Source organism: Schistosoma haematobium, chromosome ZW (assembly GCF_000699445.3).
Source record: "Schistosoma haematobium chromosome ZW, whole genome shotgun sequence".
In the NCBI taxonomy this organism is placed as follows: domain Eukaryota; kingdom Metazoa; phylum Platyhelminthes; class Trematoda; order Strigeidida; family Schistosomatidae; genus Schistosoma; species Schistosoma haematobium.
In genome coordinates, this window is record NC_067195.1 from 72,624,891 (window position 1) to 72,642,015 (window position 17,125).

Sequence of the window (17,125 nt, forward strand, 5' to 3'; positions counted from 1 at the left end):
ATATGACTACCAAAAAAAGTATTGATACGAACACATTGGAGGTGTGCGGGAAGAAACCACAGCTATATGCGTCTGTCATGGTGTGCAATGATTTACTTAGTGGCAGTCATCCTTGACCCTGAATATGTTTAAAATATCGCCCAGCGTTCGGTAATCCGCTGTGAAAAGTAGGAAAAATTCGGCTTGCATCAAATGAGCTTCATTTATTTTAAATGAGGCCAGATTGTATTTTGTCATCTCTGTTATTTGAATAACCCACCTGGTCTCCAATAATGTCTTTTATTGGCCCTTCGCTCCGATTGTCAAAAAGAGTACTGACCTCACTCACCTCTTTTTATGGAGCGTCAACTCTTATGCCTGAAAAATCTTTAACTCCCAGAGAACAGTTAAAATGATTTAAGTAATTTTTCTGTTAGTTATTCTTTGCATATGTGGATTTTACCAGAAGGTTTTGTAAGCCCTACACTCAACTCGTACCCTTAATCCGGGTTTGAGACTGACCATAACGTAATAGGGTTCCAGAAGCAGCTTTCTGATGAATTGCTATTCATCAGTGAAGCAATGAGGTACGGATAGTTAAGCAGAACGTTTATGCGTTCTTCGTTATTATATCGAAGAAAGAAGTAAATAATTCAATTTCCTGATTCCCCTGCAATAAACGAAACCGAAAAAAATCTAGTTCATAAAAGCGAAGTCATGTAAGCAGTGTCAATATCATTAAATGTTGTGAAATCCGAAAAATACATTTCATACTTTGCATGCAGAATCCAGAGAATATTCTCTGCTCTGTTTTCACCTGACATATATAAAGATACACTACGTTTCCTAGCAAAATGGATATGATAACATTTCATTGCATTTAGCTTTTGGCTAATTAAGTCCAATCGACTTTTCTCAAGTTTCCCGTAATGGACTTTGTCAGTTCACGGTTCGATAATAAAAAGTGAATGCTTTCACAAATTATGATATTAGATTATTGATGCATTTATCGCATATGAAGTTCGATTTAAACTCATTTTTAAAACCTCGGGGTCTTGCAAAGAACTTTGCACACGTTTCTCACGCCAGATATCACTAGTCGAGGTTTTTTTGGTCTGTATCTAAATATTCACGTCCACATCCTTACCATTAATACTTTGGTCAAAACGTACTGGTTTACATTCTCTCAATGTGTCGATAGGGAAATTCATAAGCAACTGAGGCATGTAGAGCTACTTCTAGGAGTTGTTTCCATCAATGAATCATGAACGATTTAGAGATGAACATGGAAAAATCCGAAATATTAGCAATATGACCATAGTTAGAAGCCGCTTCACATATGAAAAAAGTAAGCATACAATAGATGCACCTACCCAAATGTATTGCTTTCGTACATTAAATTAAAAACTGAACGCACTGATTGAAGTGTTCCATTATTATTGCACGAAAATTCAGATATTTTAGCTGAATTAGTTCTCTTTAAAGACTTCTTCAGATTATTTCAGTGAAATATACCCTATGGATGTTGTTAACAACATTTCTGATAACCGAATCACTGACACTAGCTATAGGAACTGTACATGTGACTGAAGAGTCCTAATCCATTTACTCATTAACTTCAGACATGAAAAATCATCGGGTTCTTATGGTTTACATTCACGACGGCTGACATCCCTCACGAACTCGATTTCAAGGCGACTCACGATGATTTTCGACATGTCCATTTCCGAAACTCAACACTCTAGGATTGGAGAGATGCAAAAGTTAGCCGTCTAGCCGTTTCTCCGTCAATATGATATTCATGGATTTTGGCAAAACATTTGACAAATCTTCTCTCTGAAGAATTATGCAGAAGCTTTTGAGCTTTAGAATAATACGTACAATACAAGAGCTGATAAGGAACACCCTGACAGAAGACAAAGCGTGGCGTAGTGGAAGATTACTTGAACGGAAGCCATTCAAAAGCGATGTACCACACCTCACCATCTTCGGTCTACTAAGGTTTCTCCTCTGTGTCAATGAACTACCGAGAACTCTCAAGTCGTCGACAGTGTTGTTTGCAGAGGACGTCAAAATCCGGAGAACAATAAATAGTGAGGATGGTCATCCTCATCTTCAAGCTGACATAAACGAGTTATTTCGACGGCGCGAAAGCTACGGCTTAGAACTTAATTATAAAAAGATGATGCCAATACATACCAGGCACATCTGTAGTTGTTAGTGTACTATCAACCTTACATAATTTCCACGCTAGCAGGAGTAAAAAGACCTAAGAGTTGCAGTATGCCATGACTTGAAATTCAGTGTACATTATGACGCAGCTGTTGCCATAGGTTTGGGGGTGTTGTGGTCGCTTCAGCGAGCATTCAAATAGGTTGGTGAAGAAATGTTTTGTGTTCCATAACACACCATTGTGAGACCACAACTTCAGTGTTGAACGCAAGTGGCTGGTCCATGTCTTGCTGAAGATGCTATCACGTTCGAGCGTATTTAGCGTGTATGAACCAGGTCATTGGAGGGTCTTTCCAAACTCCCCCATGATGGGCACATGAAACGCATAAAACTTTTCCCCTTATATTAGAACACATGGTGACTCAATATTGGTATTTCGTAATTTTATCAACGACTAGGATGTTGACAGGTCCTACCTTTCTGCTATCTATCCGAAGTCATGGGAAGAAGGTTCAAAAATCGCCATTGAACGTACTCAAAGTGGGATCCCGTTTTTCTAATCGAGTGGTCAGTTACTGGAACGTCTTACCAAAACAAGTGGTATCAGTCACATCAGTGAACAGTTTCAAGGAAAAGCTGGGTTCTTCGCTGGAAAACAAGGTGCGGAGGCTAGCACAGGTCCATCGACCTACGAACATTGTTACTAAAGCGTCGATTGTTTATATGTTTCAATGAAGTAGTACTCTGAGGTCATCTTATGTTAATTAGTTTTGGATTGTTTCCCTAAGATGCCAATCAAAAGAGGGCATGTTGCTCCTCAGAACACATTCATTGACACACTAATACAAAAGTTCGATAGTCAAGGTAATGATTTCTTAAGGGTTCTGACTGTAAGGAATTTTCAGTTTACTTTTATCTAGACAACTATATTTTTCAATGTAAAATGTCGTCTTCTAAAAAATATTATTTAATTGATGGCATTATATAACCTTCGATTTGGTTGTGCGACTGTGAATTTGATTAGGAAAGTTTGTTAGAGGTCAATCAGAATGCTTAAAACTTCCGGGATTACTTGGTCTTTTTATAAAGCCTTCTTAAACCCTGGTGTGGACGCTTTCTGGACCTAACTTTTGCTGTAAGACCTTAAAACTAACCCTTTTTGTCATAAACGAAGCAGATATGCTGTGGATATATTATACTACACGACCATTGATAACAATTTCTGTAAATTAACTACCAATAGGTAGTTTTAAAACAAGTTGTGCAAATCAGCTGTCAAATGTACTCTAGAGTAAATTTGACAGCTGATTTGACATTTAGTTCCTGTAGTTAATTTTTTCAGCTTTTATCAATAGCTTTGCGAACCAGGCCTAACAGACATTTTGTTTGAGGTAAGATCTTGATAGTTCTCGTGATGCTCATAATACCTTGTTGCTCGTCAATAATCGTATATGTGCTTAGAACTCACAGTTATAAAGTTATATTTATGAAAAGTCTAAGTCAAGGAGTTGTAAATCAATAAATTTGGTTAACTCTATGGTGACAATTAATTTACCATATCTCTAAATCATATTGATTCAAATGGTTCAAATCGTAGTGGACGGAATAGAAGAAGCTTTCGCTTAACAGGCTTCCGTGTCTAGTAGCAGGGGATCACGAGTACCTCCAGGCAGGAACCTAGGTATGTTAACAGTAAAAAAGGAAGAAGAAATTAGTAAATCATAGTGTGATACTATCTTTAATCCTTAAGAATAGATTGCTTGCTGTTTTTACTCAACTGATGACCGCTTGTGTTTTTGTCTACTCTTGCAGTTTGTCTTAGGGATCACAATGAGATTTAGAATGAAGTTACCTGACCACAACTTTTATCTTGATGTGATGGTCTACCTTGACTCTCGTAATGACTATCAAGTTATATTTCCTGAGGCAATTATTTCGTTAGATCCTACCTTGCAAAGCATGCTGGTTGGGGAACAGCAAAGCTAAAAACATCAAACCCCCTAAAGGTGTCACAGTTCATCTTACCTCACGAGCTTCCATCTTCTGCAGTAATGTTTTTAAAGCAAAGAGCTGATGTACCAGAAAGTCTCATTGAATAGCCGTTTGTAACCGGGCGAAAGACACTGTCCCCGGGACTTTTTGATCACGATCGCAGGTCAATAAAACCACTAATAATCACGTTTCCCAAGTTTTTCAACAAGAAATATCCCTCCATAGTGCTGCGATTTGGAAGTGACGACCGCCCTCGTAACTGTAACAACAACAGATATCTTCATATTTAAAGTCGAATCGCTTCATCATTTCTTTTTTTTCTATGATTTTATCCCCATTATCCGCTAATGCTGACCATTTTATTTCACGAGATTTTGTTCCTAGGCTATTGAAACTACTCTCTAAACTACATGATGGAGCTTTCAGTTTTTAAACAGTATTTCAAACAAACAAACAGGATTCTTCATCCGATACTCTGAGGTCTCATGACATCATTGCAACTTTTGTCTCTTAAAAATAAATACAGGGTTCAAGTGTTATCATTCACTTGACAGCACATAGTCAGTGCAGAGAACCGCAGCGATATTTCTCCCGAGTATATGAAGAGCCCACCGTTACTTCCTGTAGCCCCACTGGTGTAGTTGTAACACCAAGTTCAGAATCCGATCAGGCTCTTTTAAGCTTAATTCCAATATACAATCACTTGCGCAACCCAACTAAATGGGAAAGTAAGAACACTGAAAGATAGACACAGGTCGTTTCCTCTTCGTTATGTGCCCGCGCTCTTACTCATTTTAGTTTGGATGAAGCAGTGGATGAGTTTCATCTAGAGCATACTGTTTTGTTTCAAAATCTTAACACAAAGAGGTCACAATTTTAGTAGAAAATGTCAACTCTTAATTAGATACTTCAACCCAGATTAAAAGACATTTAGATGGGTCTTACAGTATCTAAACTAAAAAAAACAGAAGTGACTGTCTGTTGCTAATATCCTCAGACAACTTTCCAACTGTAAACATTAAGAGAGACATCGTTTGAAATGGCGACCTTCACAGTCGAAGCAACGATTAACACAACTAGATTATGTTGTCACCAGCCATTGTTGTAGAGGCTCAATAAAATACTATCACTTGTTACAGAGCACATGTCTGGACTCTGATCCTGCTCTAGTACGAGAACATGTTTGTTTACCACTCACTAGACTCATAAAATTCACATAAAGTTCTGTAATGTCGCGTCGAGTCGCGGTTGACTATGATCACCACTACAAGAAGGTTGCGTACCAGATATCAGAAGGCAATTGGAGGTAGTGGCGAGATATATTTATTGGCAGTTTTGTGGTATCAAAAGAATACCGAGATCGTGTCAAAGGAGTACAAGTGGAACCATTGAGCAAACGTAAGTGCGTGCAAGGTCACAATCAACGGAAGGAAGAATGTCATTAGTACAGTCAAACAAACAAGTACAGTAAAACAATCACTGGTACAATTGGTTATAATAATTATTATTTCCATTAAACCAATCGCGTTTTCTTGATAAAAGTAGGTTACTACCGATCCTTCAGAGTTCAACTCAAGGATATATTTCAAAATCGACTAGCAAAGCAGTAACAAAGAAGCTCAAGGAAGCTATTAACCTACTCCTAAAGCATGAGACGTTATTGATTACTAAACACGACAAGAGTTAGTAAATCGTCGAAGTGATGTTCATACTCACGTGGGTTGGGATGATACCCGGCAGCTATGAAAACAGTAGCGATATTTACAAGTGACTACAACCAGAAGGTCAAGAAAATCTATGGGTTTAAACAACGTCTACCGAATTGATAGGTCCTCGGGAACTCGTTCCATCAAGCTTCGAATAGAAGGAGGGGCGAAGTCAACTTAAACTTATAGTGACAACCAGTCTACGGAGTGATCGTCAGCAGTAGTGGATAGTCATCCATCAACTTCTACAACTGAGGTTTTTAAAATAACATTTAACTTCCTATACACGTCTCAAATCACTGCACAACTCCAGAATGCTCTTACAGCTTCTGCCATCATACGTCACTTGTAGTGTATGAGAAATATTAACCTGACAACTAAGAGGCCAGTTTACTCTGCGGCAGTCAGCTGTGTATTAATTTATGACCATAAATCATGGTCTGTTAAATTAGTGGACATTTTTAGTTTACTAGTGCTTGGTCGTATATGTCTTCGTCCCATGCTTTGAGGACACCAGGCGAAGAGCTCTGGGGTTTGATACGGGTCACAAGCAGAGGTGATTGAAATATGTGTTCCAAATACCCAAATACTGCGTACCTTAGCACTAAATCCTGTCTAACGCAACACCTGATTGTAGAAAAGCTAGGGGAGTTCAGACTGAGACGTGACATCAGTTCATGGAGTCACTGGGCTTCAATATTTTCTCATACATTTTATCAATCGAAATTACTTTCAATCATATTTTTCAATGATTAATGTTAGTACAATAATTAATACCGTTCGTTAGACTCCTTTGCTATTCATCTCATTAATTCCATCCCACTATTTGTCCTAGACTCTATGTTGATTGTGGCCGACTGAATAACTAGTATTCTGAATGAAACGTTGTACAACTCACACATTTTTCTAAAGCCTTCAATGTTTCATGATCCTTAAACTCCTGACATTATAATTGTTCACAGTTCTATTTGAATTAAAATTAATTTAACAGCCTCAACTGAAATTACTGTTTTGTTACAAGATCACTAGATGAAATTAAGCCTCTGTAATCAGTTAGTTTGCATATCACATGAAAACAATAAATTTCGTAATATATGCCTACACTTCGTTATTCTGCTCAGCTCTAAACCAGCTAATTCTCATCAATTTATAAAATACTGGTTAGTTTTTATCAATATACAATTCTTTTTACCCAAATATTAATGATTACCATTTCTCTTCATATTACTAGAATTTTTCTAAACACCTATTCAGCTATTGTAACATTTGAATGAATTATTTTTAAAATATTCTTTTTGTTCTTTTCGCCTATATAATTCTGATCAATTATAAAATGTTAAGGGTATTCTCTCAACTGATTTGTTGAGTGGTAGTATGTAGTGACAAGCACATCATAGAGAACATAAATTAAAATACATTAAAACTCTTAGTCGTCCTACAGATTTTCTAAGGAGTTTTATAGCTTTCTTATTTATGATTAAAATTCCAAGTAGTGGAACTATGATCATGTGGTTTTTATACTTCATCAATCACAAAAAATCGCATTAATTCGGCTTTCTGTGAACATAACGTTCACGTAAAAAAATCATTAAAACAAGCATTTTATTCGATCATCAAATATAATTAGTAATAATCATTGTTTTGCAGGTCGGAAATTTTTGATTGCTAATGCTGTTCTTCCTGGAGCACCAATTATTTTCTGCAACGATGAGTTTTGCTCCCTTTGTGGATATTCAAGGGCTCAAATTCTACGTCGTTCTGCCGCTCTGGAATTTCTATATGGACCATCGACTTCATTCGCATCTATCAAGGATTTGAAAACAGCGCTGTCAGATTATGAGGAGAAGGTGATCATGGCTATTCTTTGCAACAAATCAGGTAGATTTATAGTAATACTATTAGTTTGCAATTACTGCCCATTTATACTATGGATCCTTTAATTTACAGTTGGAATACTGTTGACGAGTGTTTAATAATGTAAAATAGGACCAGTCAGAAGTTACACAATACAATTTGTATTTGTAATTACATATAGAGCACAAATTTACCTACAGTTAGGTTTCAGTTATTTGTCATCACTTCCACGATGAATTGATTATTTATTCAAATAAACAATAAAGTCATATTTGAAGATTCTTTTTTGCTGAAATTTAGCAGTTAGGTCATGTATTTCTTTTGTTTACTATGTTATTGAGTCATTGGGCGAGAAAAATAAGTCATTTCGGATAATCAAACTACAATCTCTGATATTACGAAATGTAAATACTGATTTCTAACTTTGCTATTACAATTTATATCTTTGACATCAATTATCTTATGTTCTGACTATTATTAGTTAACATATTTAACATAACAATAATCATTCCAATAATGTACTCATGAATTTATCAGTATTAATCTATTTGTATCACATCTTAGTGGCATTTCTTACGAACTAATCTCGTCAAAAACACCTAGCCAGAAACATTTTTTAAGTAGCTGGGTTCATTTAATTCTTATATTTAGTTTTAATAATCTTTGAAATTTAATATCAATTTATTTATCTTCAGTTATACTGTTATATTCCATTTCTTAAGAGAAAACGAATGCAAGTTTTCTTTGATAATCTTTTTGCGGTTTACTGTGATATGAAGTTATCATCAATTTTTTTACCTTACGAGAACAAATCAACAAACATACTAACAAATAATAATAATAGGAGTATAAATAATACTTTTTTTATCAAATAGGCAATCAATTTATTTGTCAAATAACAGTTGCTCCAGTACGTAATGCAGAAGGTCAAGTTCGCCTATACATTTTAACTTTTGTGGTTAATTCTGAATTTAGAAAAACAAAAAGTACAAATCTCCCTAGTAAAACAAGTAAGTGAATATATATATATATATATATATATATATATATATATATATATATATATAATGTACTTCAAAAATTTTGATCACTTCTTGATTCTCATATTTGTATCATACTTTTTTTTTCAAACAAGTTACTAATTCATTTGTTTACTTTAAATTATTTTCTTTTTCGCTTAGTAAACACCGTTATATGATACCACTTAAGAGTATTTATTAATTAACTTAGAAAATGCCCACTTGTTTAGTTACTAAATCATAAATGATTTACGTAAGTAGTTCTACCTCCTTTTTTGTAATACAATCTAATTCTCGTTTTTACCCTCTGTCATCTAAATAATATTCTTTTAATGGAATCAAATGGATTTCTGTTAAATTCATTACAAACATATTATCGATTACTTCTAGTTGATTGAATATAAAGAAATATAAAATATTTTAAGCTTTGTAGTATTAACTGATAGCTCATCATTGTTAATGGATTTTGTAAATTGTACCATTAAATTACTTACGTTTTTATAAACAAATTAATACAAAATCAACTAATACAGAGTCGTTTTGAAGTTCCAAATATAAATGATAACTTGTTAATTAACGAAAAATGGAAAGTATGATATATAACCTGATTCATCTCGGTTCATAGCATTACATAGTTCAGTATGACTTTTTTCAAATAAATAACTTAGTATAAGCTTGATCAATGCTTGTTCAAAATCATTCTTAATTCCAATGATGCTTAAGTTTAAATAGAACACATAGTTTTAAGTTGAATATTGTAGTTCAATCGGTAACTCATTGACTTGTCGAATCAATGGCCACTTTTTCTTATCATACTACAAATTAAACTGATTTAAAATCATTCTTGTATCGGAAAATGAGTCTGTTAATCAGGAATACCCAAAAAATATTATCATTAGTCCAATGGTTTCTTTTTATGATCTTTTTTTCGTATAATATTTTCGACAATATTTTCTTAAACTTTTATGTAAAAAAGTATACCGTATAGGGCATTTTGATGAGACCGTTTTCATTTTTTTTCCTACTTAGGCTTAACAAACGATAGGAAAACGAGTAAAAATTATCAACGACAGCTGTGTTGTATTCCAGTCAATGATACAGTTGGTGAAGAGTCTCGAACAATTAGTCAATTAACTAATGTTCATGATCACAAGGATGAACTTGAACAACCCATTTCTAGATGTGAACTAGAAAACTCAACTTCTGCAAACTCTACAGGTGAGTGTTCTTAAACTGCATGCTGCAGAAATTCTCTAGGTTACAAGTTTAACCTATCATATACGACTGCATTTAAAAGCACTCGGTTCACTTTAACATATGGACTAATTTTTGAAGTTTATTGTATACTTATCAGGTTACCTGTTAAATCAACATTTATCGAAATGGTGATTTTGTTTCGTTGCCTTCTTTTGCAAACAAATCACCTTAAATAAAGCTGTTCAGAGTTATATTTTTTTAACCTTAGAAATCTCGTAAAGAAACATCAGCGATGACTGGTGCTAACTTTATTTAATAACCATCTCATCGATAGGGATCAATGCGGTACCTCTGAGTTTATGAATTTCATTTCAAATTTAGGCAGTCTATTTGTCTTTCTTAAACGCGAGGTTAGTGGTTTAGATTAAAAAGAAATATGATCCAGTTTTTTACCGACAAATGATAGTTTTAGCTAACAGACTTGACAAATTTTGTTTTACAAAGCATGTGATAACGAGGAACCACTGGACGGCCGTTTCGTCCTTCAATTTTCAAAAATCCCCATACTGATAATAATCATATGTTCACCAGTGACCAGCCTCAAGATGGATTTCTTGGAGTTCTAGTGAGAAGCCGTGACCTGTAGAGTCCAGTCTGACTTTCTGGAATCTCCATTGAAGATAAAAGAACATAAACTGAACTGATCAACAATAATACTGTTTAATTATCATTGATCAAAGAGGTGGTGTTTGGAAAAGTTATGTGATTTGTGATGTTGGTAATGCTAAAGAGTGATTAAAATTTGATAAATAATCTATTTAGGTTTTATGATTATATCGTAACTATTCAAGTAAATGAGGTTTCCGTTCTCATTACACCTAAAGAAATGTCATTTGCAAAAGTTCTAAATGAAAAGTGAGTTACTAGTTTTGCATGTAAACACATTTTGGAAAAAATCAGCTTTCCGTTAATCTCACACGACTTCACACTGTATGCTATCTTTAAATGTTTTCACAATCTTTATAAAATCCCTAATATTATAACTTTGGTGCTCGTCGGAGTACTAATATAACTGAGGGCTTTCTCACTGGTAGAGTAGTACAATACATTTATAGACAACCCGGGGGGCTGCGAATGTTTAACTGAATATATTTTTTAATGTATTGTTTATACAGAACGAGATCTAAGTTGCACATGCTTAATGCAACCAGGCGAATTGAAACAACCTCTACCTCGATCTAATTCTCTTGTGAGCATTTCCCCAAATGTCCCGAAAGAACCAAAAAGAGGTCGTAATTATTTAGTTTGCAGAGGACATTCTATTGTGAGTACATCTTCACATATGTCTAGAGGTAATTCACTCGTTGGTCTTTCTCGTGGATGTGGTGGAATTGTGGTGAATACCGACTCATGGAACGCATCCCGTCGTCATGTTTCAGAAAAAGTTGCTGAGGTCAGTTAATACAATCTTTTTAGTTGATACCCGCTAAATCACTGTGGTTTTCTTCACTTTTCCAGCTTAATTCTTAAAAATAATTTGTAATATACATGATTTATTGTTTTAATCTAAGAGAAAAGTATGGTAATTTCGCTGTAAAAACTACTTCATGTACTCACTTCATATAGTTATTACAATTTTGGATGTTACAAGTCATAACACTTCTTTTTAGGAAGAAAATATCTAATCAACTGTCTTGTCTAACTTCTAATTGAGGCGTGAGTATTCATGGGACTTCAACAAGAACAAAAACAACCATATATATTAATATTTGTGAGGCAGTAGATAATAGTGTAAAATTTACATTATTAGATAACATTTTGGAAAGATGACTTTTGAATGATATATTTACAATAATTTACCACCTAATAATAACCAATATCTCATTGTCTAGCCCTAACTGTGGATCGGATTCTGCCTAGTAGATTCAAATGAGATCATTAAGTTGCCACTTTTTAGACTTGGTTAATACCATAATTTATCTCGAAGTTAGCCAAACTGAGATTAAACATCTGCACTTGACACGCACTTAAGCCTGTTATGTCTCTTGGAGGTTAAGCCGTCACCCAGGAATCTCCAACCAACTCTGTCCGAATTTTTTAGTCCTTGCCAAGAGCATTTTGTCCTTTTGATTTCTGCCTCCAATTCCTAGTGCAATGTGTCATTTTGTTTGCCTCTATTCCTTTTACCTTGAGGATTTTAGTGGCTAGCTTCGTATATCAGTCACCTTGATGACCGTTATTATATAATTGCCAACGGTGTTTAAAATCAGAAGGCAATTAGAAGCAGCAGCTACAGTTTATTAGCTGATAGCACGGATAACAAAGCCATAAGCAGAGAGGCGAATGTGTGTACATAAGCACATACAGAAGCAGATTTATAGTCGAATCGGATAAAGCGCAGCTAGGCAAGGCAAAGGATTCGAGTACATATATACATGGGAAAGAGAATGACTCATCGAGCGATATTTAAGCTATTAGCATTTAAGCTAGAGAGAGATATGTTCGTAGGCCGTCATGTGATCAAGCGTACACGTTTATACAGATATGATAGTAATCACAGTAGTACAAAGAAACGTGATAATTGTTACTGTTCGAATAACATTGTCTAAGTTAATCAAATGGCTTGACAAAAATTAACCACAGTTTAAATTGATCGTAGAAGAGTTGTTATAGTATCACAAATTAGGGCTTGCTTTGTGATGTGATTTGATGATTTTCTCTGTGTCCTACTCACTTCTAGCGTCTTTTCTTGATTACCTCATCAACTAGAAGTTGATTTATCAAATAGCTAGTTTTAATTTCGTTATGATTGGTCGTTTATTTCTTAAAATTGATATAAAATGTCAGGACTTGACGACAGAACGCATTTTCTTACAATTATGGACGGTAGTAACGTGCAAAGCGCAAGCTCTGTCGTTCCCCACGTTGTCACAGAAACCGATAGCAGGTCAATTTTCTTCTTGAAAGTTAGTTTTCCAACTCTAAGTTTTTAGATACTAATGTCGAAATTGCAAATAACTCGGTTTACATTTTTCTGATATTGTGCGAAACGCAAATCAACAGTTGGACATTCTTGTTTTCAACTTTCTTCAAGTTGCATTTAGTCATAAAATGTTATTTTTCAATTTAGATGCTTTCCATGGGTCCTGAATTAAATCCAGAACAAAAACTACACTCTCCACGTATTCATCCATTCACTTTAAAACATTATGGTCCTATTAAAGCAGTTTGGGATTGGCTTGTTCTTCTTTTCGTAATTTATACAGCTGTATTCACGCCTTATGCAGCAGCGTTCCTACTTCCTGATGCTAAGCGAAAAAGAAGACACAATGTAAGTTAATTTTCTATTTAGTATGTTTTTATTTGCTTTGTATATTAACCTCATACGAAATTTGGAAAAACCCTATATATATATCAATGGCTTGGTAATTCGTAAATCACTCCATATACAATTTTAAGATTACAGGTTGACCTCTTACAGCTGGACGATTTTGCGACTACATCCAATGTTTATTCATATCAAAAACTAATAAACAAATCTATACTTTAGCAGTTAAATTCACGAGTCGATCTAAGCTGAAGCCCCATCGAATTCCTAGAAGCTATGGACGGCCGTTTCATTCTAGGACGGCACACCTCAGCAGCGCGCATCTACAACCCCACTTGCGGGCCTCGAACCCAGGACCTACTGTTTCGCACGCTAACGTTTAGCCTCTAGACCACTGAGCAGGCATCCAACGGTATTGATGTTAAACTTCAATCCATCCATGAGCGATTGCGCAACCATTTATCTGTTGTCTGAGTTAAAATCTGTCTCACACCCGACACGGATTGGACTCCATAGGTCACGGTTTCTCATTGTATTTGATTACAGAGATCCGTTAATCGATTGGGAATTTCATTGTGCATGGGTTAAGATAAGCCAACGTTTTATCGATACCACATAAAGACGATAAGTTATTCTTACAGTTTTTATATCATGGAGTTCAAGTATTGTCGTTTGAAATACATAATAATGTGAGATGTAACAGTTAAAGTATTAATCTTAGTTTAGAAGCCTCTGAAATTATAAAAGGATAGTATACTTAAAAATAAAATCATCCAAGCATCGAACCCCTTTAAACTACATATTTCATTAAAAAGTGATTTCATTTTAATCCAAATCTCCTACTAAAAAAAATACCAACCACTATTACTTTAGTGTGTTACATTTACTTTTATAGTCAATATGTTACTTTTTTACTTAAAATTATCTAACTTAAATATTCATTGAAGCAATAGTATTTGTCCAATGTTAAATACATTGATCAAAAAATTAAAATGAAGAATCAAATGATTGAACTGCCAAGAACGATCAAAATTACTTGTCTACTAGACATACTTTTATCATAATTTTGTCCTTGAAAACAAAAACAGAATTTCATCCAATCATTTTTTTCTCTTTGTTGTTTTCTTTTTTTCCTGTCAATTAGTCTTTGCTTACATCGTTTTTTTTCTCGATCCCTTTCTTTATTTCACTTTTCATGAAGAGAAAACAACGATCACCTTATTCATTTTGCGAAAAAAAGTATTTAGCAATGAAATGTTAAAGGCTAAGTTAATTTTTGTCTTTAAATACGCTTTTCTATATCATTTAAGAATGATAGGATTGAATGTACACGCATACATACATGAAGAAATAAATAATTAACTACATAACTCAATTGAGATCGGCTGAAATAATGTTCCTCTCCTCTTTTCACTTCTCTTCATTTTCATTTGTTTGTCTGTCTTTGAATGGCTTTTTCAGTGTTTACATTCCCTGGAATGCTTAATGTAAAATAAAGAGTTTATTACTTTTGTAAGTTTTTTTTATCACTCTATTTACGTCAAGTAAGGTATTTTTCTCTTCTTCTTTGTAGAAAATGTAAAGGTTGCGACGAGACTGGTGGTTAAAATTGTATTTGTTGAACTTCTTTTTTTCATTGTTTTACTTAACCACACCTACTTTGTTGAAGGTCAAAAATGTAGTTAAACTGGCTATTGTTTAACTTTAAACAAGATGAAATGAAGTAAGAACGAGAAAAAAATCGAGAGATTAGTATTTTATTAGACTGAAATTAATTGATCAATAAAACTAATCAACAGTGCCAACATTTTTTACTGGGATTCTTTTGTTATATTGATTTCCAGTTACAAAAATATACTATTACTATGACTAGTGTTATTCAAATTGCACTGTTTTGTTCTGAAAAGAATCTATAATTAAAGCGATTTCATTCAACAGCAACTAACTTACATTTATCTAATTAGAATTAAAACGTAAGGATTTCAACAAGTCGTCTGTAGAACATTGTTGACTTTAAAGGTAGGTTCCATCACTAGATGACGTCAGCTGAAGAATCTTTATAAAAAAGGAGGCGTTAGATGTTTGTCTTTATCTATTTTTATAACTCAGTCAATGTCATTTCGAGATAATAACTGTCTTCACAAAAAACAAATCTTCACGAAATTATTCATCTTATCAATATTCACATCCTCATTAGTGGCTAAGTTAGAGATAGATATTTTCAAACTTCAGTTAAAAAATGGCGATTTATGGTGTCTCAAGCCTACCTGGAATGGAGACAGTTATCACAGATTTCACTAAATAATGGTAGTTTCATATACCCTATTAAGTAAAGACTAAATGTGATTTTGAATCCTTGGTCACCGACTACCGTATTACTACAAAATATTCAGGTATAGGTGTCGTAGAATATAATTCCTGATGATTAAGAAACAAGATGGAAGAACTGTCCACCACTTTATTTCAAATCGACTCTATAAATAATGTCAATTCTTGAAAAGAAGTTTTCTTATCATGTAATCAATCAGAATGTTTCACCAAATTACAAACATTAGTCAAATGTCGTCAGTAGTACTTATCATAAAATAGAGAGTAAATAGGTCTATGAGATGAGAATATATATCAATAAATTTTCTTAGTTCGTCTTCCTATATCTCTTTGTAACTATCATATCCAGTGTATTAAGTTTATCAAATCAAAATCTTGAATTTATTTTCCTGTTCTACTACATGACCATTTGGGGAAACTTACATTATCAATTAAAATTGGCTAATTTTACATTGAATTTGTTTTTTTCCAGTAAGATAATGCATGTGTGAAAATTAGCTTATCATTAAAAATTTCTGTCTATCATCTTCTCTTCTCTTGTCTATACAGGATGGCTGGGGTCGATATAGTGGTCTTACATCGTATCAGAATCCATTACAAATTATCGATTTATTTGTAGATATAATGTTTATTGTGGATATATTTATTAATTTTCGTACAACTTATGTGAATAGAAATGATGAATTAATTTCACATCCTGGTCAAATTGCTATACATTATTTCAAGGGTTGGTTTCTAATTGACGTAGTAGCAGCCATACCATTTGATTTATTATTATTCGGTGCTGAAACAGATGAGGTAAGTTATTAATTTGTAAGTACTAATTCATTATCATAACGGATGTTTGACATGATATTTTTATCGTTTACATCATAGACTGATATTAGTTGGGCAACCAAGAAGCACACTGGACAACTAAATCATTCTTGTATGAAACAGTGAGACTATAATTTATGGACTACCTTTGAGCGACGCTGAAGTGACCTTGAGTGCTGGCACCTACCGATTAGGACTAAATGAGAGTTATAAAGCAGTTAGAATTCTCATTTTCAGTTGATAGTTAGGGTTAAAAATTAAATTTAGGGTTTTCATCACGAACTGACATCAGCTATAATTCCAAAACTCTATCTAGCCAAATGTATGAACAAATTTCCCGCGAAAATTCGTCAATCGTCATCTTATATTTGATTGGTTCGTTCTTAAATTATAGTCTCGTCTATGAAATCCTTTAGTGTTCTGCACTTACGACTCCTTCAGGGGCAAAATAAAGGATCTTCAGGTCCCACGACTACCTCTTAATCCTTGGAGCAATGAACAAGAATGTAGTCTGGGATGAGATAACTGTTCAGTGTACTTCTTGTTTTTCGTTAGTTATTTGACTATGATCCAGTAGATGGTGAAAACCATCAAGTTTAAAATTCTCCGCTATCTGATTATTGTATTATTTTTTTAATTAGTTGCATGGTAAAATAATTGATATTTTAAGGTATCAAGTGATTTATCCGGTTACAGATGATAATGTCAGGTTCGAAATGATTCAAGTTGCTAAA

At 34.1% G+C, this 17,125-nt stretch overlaps 1 protein-coding gene across 1 annotated transcript in view; it reads left to right on the forward strand.

The window, feature by feature from the left end:
- The first annotated feature begins 2,889 nt into the window (after positions 1 to 2,889).
- KCNH7_2 (Potassium voltage-gated channel sub H member 7) overlaps positions 2,890 to 17,125 on the forward strand; it is a 41,478-nt gene continuing 27,242 nt past the window's right edge. Inside the window, exons 1-7 of the mRNA XM_051212242.1 lie at positions 2,890 to 3,015; positions 7,497 to 7,727; positions 8,579 to 8,713; positions 9,752 to 9,940; positions 11,095 to 11,372; positions 13,050 to 13,250; positions 16,125 to 16,373. Coding sequence (XP_051072398.1) covers positions 2,940 to 3,015; positions 7,497 to 7,727; positions 8,579 to 8,713; positions 9,752 to 9,940; positions 11,095 to 11,372; positions 13,050 to 13,250; positions 16,125 to 16,373 — 1,359 coding nt within the window. The 5' untranslated portion in view covers positions 2,890 to 2,939. The remainder of the gene's footprint in view (positions 3,016 to 7,496; positions 7,728 to 8,578; positions 8,714 to 9,751; positions 9,941 to 11,094; positions 11,373 to 13,049; positions 13,251 to 16,124; positions 16,374 to 17,125) is intronic.